The sequence below is a fragment of the Chroicocephalus ridibundus genome, chromosome 7 (genome assembly GCF_963924245.1).
Source record: "Chroicocephalus ridibundus chromosome 7, bChrRid1.1, whole genome shotgun sequence".
Taxonomy (NCBI): domain Eukaryota; kingdom Metazoa; phylum Chordata; class Aves; order Charadriiformes; family Laridae; genus Chroicocephalus; species Chroicocephalus ridibundus.
The window spans coordinates 36,363,986-36,374,486 of NC_086290.1; the positions used below are offsets into that span (position 1 = coordinate 36,363,986).

The 10,501-nt window shown below is 49.0% G+C and overlaps 1 protein-coding gene across 1 annotated transcript; it reads left to right on the plus strand.

Annotated features, from left to right (window-relative positions):
- Positions 1 to 283: 283 nt before the first annotated feature.
- On the plus strand, positions 284 to 1,174 carry TSSK6 (testis specific serine kinase 6). Its single transcript, XM_063342185.1, has one exon. It carries the CDS (start codon positions 341 to 343, stop codon positions 1,172 to 1,174), a length of 834 nt encoding a protein of 277 aa, XP_063198255.1. The 5' UTR covers positions 284 to 340.
- Positions 1,175 to 10,501: the final 9,327 nt, after the last annotated feature.

Below are 10,501 nucleotides of genomic sequence, written 5' to 3' on the forward strand. Positions count from 1 at the left end.
CACCAAAAGATCCCTGTTTCGAAAACTGAAGTGAAGAGGAGAAAAAGGTAAAAAGTCTAAACTATTCGTCTGTGGGAGTTCTCTCTCCACGTGTGCGTGGGCATGCCTGGGACACCCCTGTGGGGAGGGACCCCACCAGCCACCCCCGTCGTCTCACAAAGGTGCTGCCATGCAACGCTCCACCCCATCACAATGACTGGGTGAGCCCTGGAGCCCACCGGAGCACCCGTGGGACCAGGGGGAATAACGAAGATCAACAGCTGCCACACACCACATATTAAAGCTTTCAAATCCTGAAGGAAAACACCAGCTTTGATTAAGCCCAGAGGGATCACACATCATGCCAAAAACTGATGCAGGAGAGAAGGTCCTTTGTGAGCTGGGCTACAGGCTGGGTCACACATTAGGGGAGGGCACCTTCTCCAAGGTGAAAGCAGCCACCTCGAACAAATACAAGGGCCCCTTAGCCATCAAGGTGGTGGACCGACGGCGAGCACCGCCAGCCTTCAAGTACAAGTTCCTGCCCCGGGAGCTCTCCATCATGCGCAAGATCCGGCACCCCAACATTGTGCGCATCTTCGAGCTTATCGAGGTCTCCAGTGGGAAGGTCTACATTGTGATGGAGGCAGCAGCCACTGACCTGCTGCAGCTGGTGCAGGAGCTAGGGAAGCTACCCTGTGTCCCCAAGGCCCGGGACATCTTTGCACAGGTCGTGGGAGCCGTGCGCTACCTGCACGACCGCAACTTGGTGCACCGGGATCTCAAATGTGAGAACGTGCTGCTCACGGCTGACGGCCGCCGGGCCAAACTCAGTGACTTTGATTTTAGCAAAGAGGCAAACAGCTACCCGGACCTGAGCACCACGTTCTGTGGGTCAGCAGCCTACGCTTCCCCGGAGATGCTGATGGGCCTCCCCTACGACGCCAAGAAGAACGACATGTGGAGCCTGGGGGTGATGCTCTACGTGATGGTGACCGGCTGCATTCCGTTTGACGATACCCACATCTGCAGCATGCCCCAGCAGCAGAAGAAAGGGGTGCTGTACCCGGAGGGGCTGCCCCCGCTGCCGGAGCCCTGCCAAACCCTCATCGCCCAACTGCTCCAGTTCAGCCCGGCCTCCCGGCCCGGTGTGGGGCAAGTGGCCAAGAATAGCTGGCTGAAAGGGGACATCTGAATGAGGAAGCCGTCCCCAGAGATCCCAGGAGAGCAGCCACACTTCAATGCTGTAGTGGAAAAAAAGTGTTTCTGTGGTTTATTGATCATTTTGAGCCCTGGGGTGCCTGTGTGTGGGACTGAATAAACTTCAAGCACAGGTAAGACCGTGTGCTCTCCAAAGGTGGTCAGAGCCCTCCACAAAGGAGGCATGCGAGCCTGATGTGGGTTGGGTTTCAAGACACAATGACCATGCTGAGCTAGGGGTAAGAGCAAAGCGTGGGGCTGCTTACACCAGCAGTGGGTGCCTGACCGCAGCCTGGGGACCTGCACCCCCCCGTCAGGCATCGGGGCTCTCCCACGGAGACAGCAGGGTGGCGAGGTGCAACATGCAGCACTAATTTAAACGTCCTTTAAATTACCTGCTCCTTAGTGCATGTAATGAATGCCAACACTTGCGCGCAGCTACACCTCTCTGCTGCTCCCCACTCTCTGCCACCATATGTGGAGGGCACTGCCCAGGGCTGCAGGAGGAAAACTGTTTTCATGTGGATCTTGGCTTACCCTCGACCTTATTCCCCAACCAAACTGTATTTGAGCTGGTGGGAGGGCAGAAGTAGTCCTGCAAATCACAACTGCAGAGAAGATGTCACTTTTTTTGTACACCACTGTTTAGATGTCGCAGTGATATTCACAGCCCAAATTCACAGCAGGATGTTTGCAGGCATTACCAAACCAAAAGTTTTGGTGTGGGCTTGAGATCCACGCCTTACGTCAACTACATCTTTCAGATATTGATTCTTACCAACATTTGAAATCTCTGCCAAATGATATTTGATGAGAAAGAAATGCCACTGGCCGTGGAGAACCTGAAATGGGAAAGAGATAACGATAAAAAGGAGAGCTGCTTTGCTAACACCTGCTGTCCAGCTTCAGTGTAGAAAGTTACGATTTAATCTGAATGCAACCCCCAAGGCCTACTACAGATCCCTACTGGCAAGTCCTGTTTTGAAAGGGTTAATTAAAGGTAGGGGCTGGCATCTGAAATGTGCTTTCATGAGACATTTCAAATCGCCTTTAAGCAATCTCCAACCTAGCTTCCACCGAAACTGAAGTCAAACGGCAAATTTCCAGTTGGGTGGTCCACCAGTCTTCATGCCGCTGGTGCCACGTGAGCGTGACACAGCGCAGCCCTGGCAGAGCTCCCACAGCCAGGCTACGGCTTACACGAACAAACCAGTGCACATGGTTCTGCTAGAAGAGAAGGAAACATCTTTGGCAGAGCACACATTTTGGGTCTATTAAAAGCAGCAGTTTAAGTAGAACAAGATGTGGCATCAGAGCCAGCCCAAGCCTTTTCAGCACATGGGCTACAGTGAATTTTGCCACCCCCAGAACGAAGATTTATTTTGTTCGCCTCCTTGCAGCTGCAAAATGAAACTTCACAGCAGCAGCAAAGTCCAAAGTAGACAGAATAAGGGGTCGGAAGGGTGTCTTGGGGCCATCTATGGCCGGGGAAACAGGCTTTGGAAAGATCTGGAGGATGCTGGGGATGGAAAAGAAAGAGAGGAGTCATAAGGATGTGGGAAGCGAGGAGGTGGATTTCAGGGTAGTGAGATTTTCAGCGAGGCTTAATTCTCCTTTTCCTACTCGCCTTCCAACCACCTTGTCAGCCTCATCCCTCTCCAAAGCCACCACCTTCCTTTGGGAGAGCTCCCCAGTCCATGCCCCAGGATATCCAGGTACCTTCTCATCTCCATCCCCTACCTCACTCCAGCCCTTGATTACCTCCAAGTACCTCCCCACAACCTGGGAAGCAGAAAACTGGTGCCAAACCTGGTGCTACTGTATTACCTCTCCTTTTTGCTTTCTTTTCATTTCCTTTTGTTAAAGACAAAGCTAATGTAAAGTGAGTTGTTCTAAAACCCAGACCCTATTCATCTCCCCTCAGCACCATGTTCTCCTAAACAATTGCATCTGTTGAGGACATGAGTTGGGACAGATGCCTAATGTTTTGCAAGGATGTACCCCCGTGAGTGGCTTGGGAAAGCAGCTGGGGTTCAAGTGGCTAGTGATTTGAATGAGCCACAGGAGGCTTGTGGGGCTGCCCCGCAGCCCTCGCCTGCGTGCCGATGGCAATCGCACAGGGCCCAGCACTAACGATCTCAGAGTAGCCCTGAGACTGGAAAAATAGCCCATTACAAATCTAATTATGCAGATTAAAAATAAAAATCACAATTAAAGATTCTGAACCAATTCTTATCTAATTTACACCAATGGGAAATCAGTTTTGAAGGAGAACAGAACCGGAGGCGCCGAGCAGGCTGGGGAGGAGGAGGCAGCGGGGCTGGGGGCCCTGCGAGCATCTCCCCCGCCTCGCTCCGCGCCGGAGGGACTCCTGAGGTCTCTGTGTGTGCTAAGCCTGCCGCTTCCCTGGGCGTATTTCCTCCTCAGGAGGGTAGAAATGCTTTTTAACCTTCCTGGGAGGCCCACAGTCAATGGAAGTGCCCCTTCCCTGTCTTCTGGGAGATGAGCCCCACTATCCTGTATTTATGGGAGAGCCCTTGAACTTTGAACGCGCACCCGTGGGAGGCATGAACAGCTACTCCGGGTTATCAATATCTCGATCAGTCCCACCGCAGTCGTTCTGCAATGTGACTCTGTCCTCCGCGGGCTGTTTGTAAGGTACTGGTGTGGTACGATCTGGAAATGTGGGGTCCTGTCCAATATCAGCACGGAATAAATAACTTTCCGTGGGGAAGCTGATCACCGTGCAAGATACACAATAAATATACTTTATTTAATCCCTCTTCAAGGACAAGAAGGCAAACGTTCAGAGACCAGTCCTGCAGTATGCCACTGCCTTGCTGCTGGTGGCTTACTACATGATCTGAGCGTTACCCCGTCCATAGCCCTGTCGTTGGCCGTTGTCATGCCCGGTGTCACCCCACGGGCTTAGTCTGTCTTTCAGACTTTTGAACTCATATCTTGAAATCAATTAGAGGGACTCTCCAAATGGCCCTCAGCAGAATAGAGTGTTTAGTATTTTCTTAAGATATGTTCTAAGCATCTTGAAGCAATTTTCCCCCATCTAATCCGAGAAGAGCGCTAGTCATTTCAAAGACACCTTCCAGACTTTTAGTGTAGCTTTCCACGCACTGGTCCTTTGTCCAAATTCAGAATCACCTTGCCTGAAATAGTCTTTTATTTCAGGCAAATGAAAGGAAGGGAGATAATTCACTGCACGTTGACATTAAAACTCCCTTTTCAGCTAAGCAAAATTTGCTTTCAAGATTTTAGGTCATAGCTGATGCATCTGATAAGCTTTAGGACTCAGCTATTTAAAAGCCTACATGTTACAGAACTCTGGAGATAAGTGTATTCATGAATTGTGGGAAAACACTGCTGGGTAATCAAACACCTCCTGTATTCCTGCGTTAACTCTGGAGCTGGCTCTCTCAGGGCTGTACGCTTCTGCCTGCAGCGAAGCCGGGCTGCCCAGCCTGCAGCTAATGACCTGCTTCAATTACCCTTGGCCGAGCCAGCGCAGGCAGGTTGGGCGAGAGACGTACCTGAGTGACCCTGCCTCGTTGGGAAGGCAGAGCTTTCAACAGGCAATTTAGCAAATAAATATACCTCACTCTGCTGGAATACATTAACCTTTCCATAATTGCAGTCTTTAGTGCTAGCAGCCTTTTATCCAGCTAGCTAGCGTCCTCCTCTCTCTTTTCAAACCCCACACTGTTCCAAGTTATGCGTCTCCCATGCTCTTGTGTGCATCTTCGCCCGTCTTCAGTTTAAGATCTCCTTCACTTTTCATAGTCCATTGCTCCGCGGGTCTCTACACTTATCTGTTGAAAGAGATAGGGAGGGAGAAAGAGAACAAACATTTTCCTGTCTCGAGCCATTTGATTCTATTAAGCATAATTAAAAAAAGCTAACGAGAGGTTCTCGCCAAAGGATGGGATCCAGAGGCTCCTTGCGTGTACAATTTTCCTGGCAAACAAGAAGCTTTCTGCGAAGAATATTTTCATTTTCATGGCACCGAGCAGACATTAATCCTTGCACTAGCACCAAGTGGTAAATATGATTCTCCCCGTGTTATAGTGAGCAGACAAAGTGGCCTACCTTAAGTCAAGAGGATTTCATTTTACACTACAGCTCAAAACTTCCCTGGCCTCCAGTCTTCTAAGTCAGATCATGACTCTGTCTTGAAACAATAATGGATTCAACAATATTTTATGGTCTGAAAAGACATTTGAATTCCCTCTCCCCAAATGGCTTCCAAATCGATCTCATTTTATCTCATAAATGAATGAAAGGGAATATATTACAAAAGCAGATGGTTTGAGCTTCTTTTCCATGCTCTGAGTAAAGGATCCAAATTTCTTAACTGCATTTGACACCCATTTTCAACGGTCAGGGCAGCACCCACACCACGGGATCTAACGTGAGCCCAGGTTGCCCAGAGAGGTTGTGCCATCTCCATCCTTGGAGGTTTTCAAGGGCTGACCAAAGTCCCAGGCAGCCTAGTCTGATCTCAGAGCTGACCCTGCCTTGAGCAGGACGTTGGACTGGAGACCTCCGAGGCCCCCTCCTGCCCGAGCTACCCTGTGATCCAGTGAACCCAGAATTCTGCTATGAAGTGACAACGATTATTTCTCTCACGGATACACAGACTTCTCAATGATTCTGACTGCAAGGGTAATAAGTAACTGAAGTTTCTAGACCCATGAAAATGTGGGTCAGCAAGCAATGGCGGCACCTGCCAATTATATTTTGGTTGTTATCGGTTTCTCTTATAGGTGGTGACATGACATAAGCACCTAAAAAGACAGAGCATAGGGGTGAGCATGGTTGTTAGGTGTTTCTCTTTGAAGTTAGAGAGCTGTACAAGGGTGAGTGGGGTGTCTGTTCTCCTTCCTTCCTTCTCACATTATTATCCACCACAGCGGCAACCAACAGATTCCTTGAAAGGCATCCGTGGTGCTGTTTCTTTCTCTCAGCTGACAGATGTTCATTATATTCAGGTAGCACCCAAAATCCCAAATGTCAAAGGAGAGCTGTTGGGAAAGGTCCTGCATATCGCTTTTGTTATTGATCATTCCTGCCTCAGAAGTTCTCACTTCTTAGATGAGAGGTACCTTGGCCATATAAGAAGACCTTCTCCTGCACCATGCAATCTCTAGGTGACATCACAGAGAACAGATGGTAGGACACCATGGTGATCTGTTTGCCTCATGTATTACCTAGCATCAGGGAAGCATTTCTGGGCAGCAGGGCTCACAGTATGCTTTACAATGCAAGCGATTCCTGCTAACAAATAGGAAACTCATTAAATGCCTCTTAGCAAGCCAATTTAACACCAATATTGAGCAAAAGTCTATAGCAGCATCATCAGAGTCAGCATGGTAGCTGACAGGTTCACAGGTCACCTGGCACCCCTGGAAGAGTGTATTTACAAAGGGTCTGGATCCCACCGGATGCTGAGAGCTCTCAAGTCTTACTAAATGGTTTTAACGTAAATAGTAGCTGAGGGAACTGAGCACCACCAGACAAGCTCTAAAGAAATCCCTGACCTCTCCTTCTCCATATGGTCACTTTGCGTATTTTCCATGTACCGTTTTGATCCACTGGAAGTGTAATTGGCAACATCGTTTTTTTCATAATACTCTGCACAGCACGGCCATATCTGTGTGTTCTCCAGAAAGGGACAAACACACCACTTCCATGAAAACCTTAATTAAAAATACAGCTTGAGCATTTACTGAAGGCTGGTAAGTTGTTGGAGTTCCACCACAAGTACTGGGTAGGGCTCGGCGGGTGGAGGCGAAAGGGAGTTTGCAAAAAGGAGAGGCCAGATTTGCACAGGATGCTGGCTGCTGTGAACAAACAGCCTCACCCAGGGGACACCAACGAACCAGACAACATTCTCATTAATTACAAACAAAAACCCCCAGAATACGCATTATTGTCTCAAATATAATGATAATCCTCGTCTCCTATTCATTAGCTTGTTAATAGGTTACCTGTTACGGAAGACCTAAAACACAGTCATGCACATATGCAGCCAGTCATTTATTATAACAATAGCTTCCTCTCTTTCTATTTGATATATTTCTCCCCGGTCCAGACAATGGCTCAAATTGTGCCATCCAGGGCAAACCATAACTGATGAATAAGTCTCGAGGAAAGCAATTTTGCTTTCTGTGCATTATACAGCCAATTATCTTCTCCAATAACAACGACTGTGTTTGTTTATTAGTGATGGATCCAGGGCATTGCAGGAGGAAGGACCCACGGGAGGGTCGGATCTACTAGCAGCCTTCAAATAAATAGACGTGTTCCTATAAACAGGGTGAGAAATATCAAAAAGCAAGTCCTCACAAACCACGGGTCTTCAAACCACTGTGTCAGAGTAGAAGGAAACTGCTGCTGGTGAAGGAGGAAGCCTCTGGGTGAAGCCCAGGCAGAGGCGAGGACGGACCTCCTGAGCCCGAGAAGGGCGGATGGGTGATGATGTGCCCCGGGAAGACATGCAGGGGCGGGCGGGAGAGCGGCGGTGGCGCGGGTGGGTCGCTGGGGACGGGGAGGCGGAGGGCAGCCAGCCTGGGTGAGCAGGACAGTTGCTCGTGTAGGTGGTGGGCTGGCGATGCAATCGTTTCTGATTCAGCAGCATGACTAACTGTGAAGATGGGAGCGAGACGTGACTCAGGGCAGAGGAATATGCAGGACATTCCCTGGAGGACATTCACGGTGGTCGCTGCAGCCTCTCCTGTAGCCACCACGTATTTCATTTCATCTTCACGGCAGAAAAAGCAAATTCAGTTTTCTATCTTTTGTTAGACTCTATTTCAGGCAGCGCCCGGCAGCGGTGGAGACACATTCATGGAGACAACTGTGCTGGTGGTTTTGGGACAGAGCGTCAGTCTGTCAGCAGATTAAATCTATTACAAATGCTATTCTCAAGACATCATGCGGGATCTAAACTTTGGAGCAGCAGCTCAGCACAAACTTTATTTCATTAGGAAACTGGAGCCTTTTCATATTTTGTCTACAACGCTTCTAAAACATTTGTGCTCTTCATTGCACCCTGCTCCGTTTCTTTGGTTTTACTCTACCCCTAAATTTGCTGCATGCCTCAGATTTTTACGTGGGCAAGGAACAGCTGCACCTCAGATGCTTTGCTAGCAAAACTCCATGGCCCCGCAGCCGCCGGGGGGACACAAAAATGAGCATCAGCTGATGGCCTACCTGATGGCAGGGGAGCGACGGGGGTTTTGGTGAGCGGGTTGGCGTGGGTGTGGAATTTCCCATCGAGCAAAAAGCATTAGAGGAGGCTCTGGCACCTAGGACCAGGACTTTACCTAAGTGCATACGTTAAAATGCTGACTACTTCAATTATTAACCCTGCTGGAAGTTTAAATACCACGTCTCCAGAATGAATGGTCAGATAAAACAAATCACTATATTGAGCTACGGTTGGAATCATCGCCCACAAAAAAGACCATCACAATGCATTGCGTAAGTTGATCTTCCCCTGAATTTACTGGCAAGAAAAATTAAAGTAATTATACATGGCTGCAGAGCTGCAATTCATGCCAGAACAGGACAGAATCTATAGTTAATTCCAGTATCAGAGAAATACAAAAAATAGCACACAGAAGGGTAGTTTTTGTAACAGGGACGTTTTTTCCAGTAGTAGGCAGATTCCGGTCACTTGTACGTATTTAGCATCTGTCAAATGATAAGGGCTGTTGCCGGCTAGCAAAGCACACATGATCTCACTCCGGGCACGCCAAACATTTCCACAGCTTGTCATTACCCATGGCTTTTATCATCTCTGCCACCAGATTTGCAACTCGTTCCTGCAGCATAAGCAGACCATAGCAGACCTTCTCAACACTAAAAAAACCCACTTCCACTCATTAAACTGTGAAGTTCTCAAGTGGGACCTGGCATCACCAAGCACTGCTGCAGAGGGGAGTCCTGGAACACTTATTGACCTTGACCTTCCTGCCCAGGGGACAACACAAGTGCTACCAAACCCTTGCGTGATTGCCCCCCATGTTGCCCACACACTGAGGAAGGGCGGGCAGTGCTGCACCTTGCAGTGCTGCGAGCAGACAGCACTGGAAGGAAATCAAGGGTGGCATAGGTTAGGCGCGGCCAGTAGAGGAATGCTGCTGTCAAGGATGGTCTATTGGTGTTAGCACCACGCCTTGTGAGCTAGCCTTCCCCACAGTTTAAAAAAAACAACCCTGTTCTACCAAGACAAACTCGCAACAACCAGCGACAGCGGGGAAACAAAATACGAGGTTCAAGAGTGCAGGAGACTCTCTTTCACATTGATGGCTAGTAGTCAGTTCAGCTGCTGCTGGGGCTGGGGAGGCTGGAAACATGGATGCTTGGAGCTGGTAGGAAGAGGAAGGGTCATAAGAGAACAGCCCAGAGACCCATGGAAGGTTGAAGAACAGACACACACACACACACACGCGCAAAAAGAGCACGTTGTGTCCAAAGAAAGTTCAACAATTTTCCCAGCTCATGGGATTGTGGGAACTTTGCTTTTTCCAGGGAATAACTATGCTATTTTTAGCATTTTTATTATACAATTTGTCACGAGCCGTCTCAGGAGACTATCAACAATCAGTTTCAAGCAGCATCTGACCACAAACACTTCTCCACATGTGATTTAGAACATCTGGAGCAAAGGAGTTGGCTTTCAAAGCATGCCAGCACTGCGCTGCCTCCTTCCTTCCTTCATCCAATTTCTTCTCCTTCCTTCCATCTTCACATCCACTGTCAGACCATGTGTAGAACGTGAGCTTGAGAAGGAAAGCTCAAAGGCCCTGACAATACATCCACGGTCTGTATTTGCTGTAAGCGCGTGGGGAGAGCGGACACCGCCTGCTTTGAAGAGGAGCATGGCTGGGGATTACTGGTGGCACATTCCCCGCATCGCCGAGCTGCAGTGATTTATACATCACGGCCCCCAGGGATGGGAGATGCGATTCTTGGCCTGGAGGTGGGCCAGCGCAAGGACTCGTGTCAAAGTGTGCACATGGCATATTGCATCCACAGAGCCAAAAGGGAGGCGCACGCTTTGCTCCATTCCTCCCGTAGGCACCAGCTCTGTATTTAGTGCAGATTTCTCTGGCAGCCTGGGGAAACCTTGTCACCAGAGAGCTCTGGTAGGTAAACTGTAGATTCACAAAGCACTTCTTCAGCAAGGCTGAGGAGGGAATGGGAAGATATGAAAAAGGAATCTGAGCAAATAGCAGAGGAAATGACATTATGATCCCAGCTGGGAGCTCTGTAACGATGTGCTTGGTGTCTGCTCAGAAAC

Excerpts from the sequence above, each read along its gene's own strand:
- TSSK6 (XM_063342185.1), top strand. The coding sequence starts at position 341 with ATGCCAAAAACTGATGCAGGAGAGAAGGTCCTTTGTGAGCTGGGCTAC.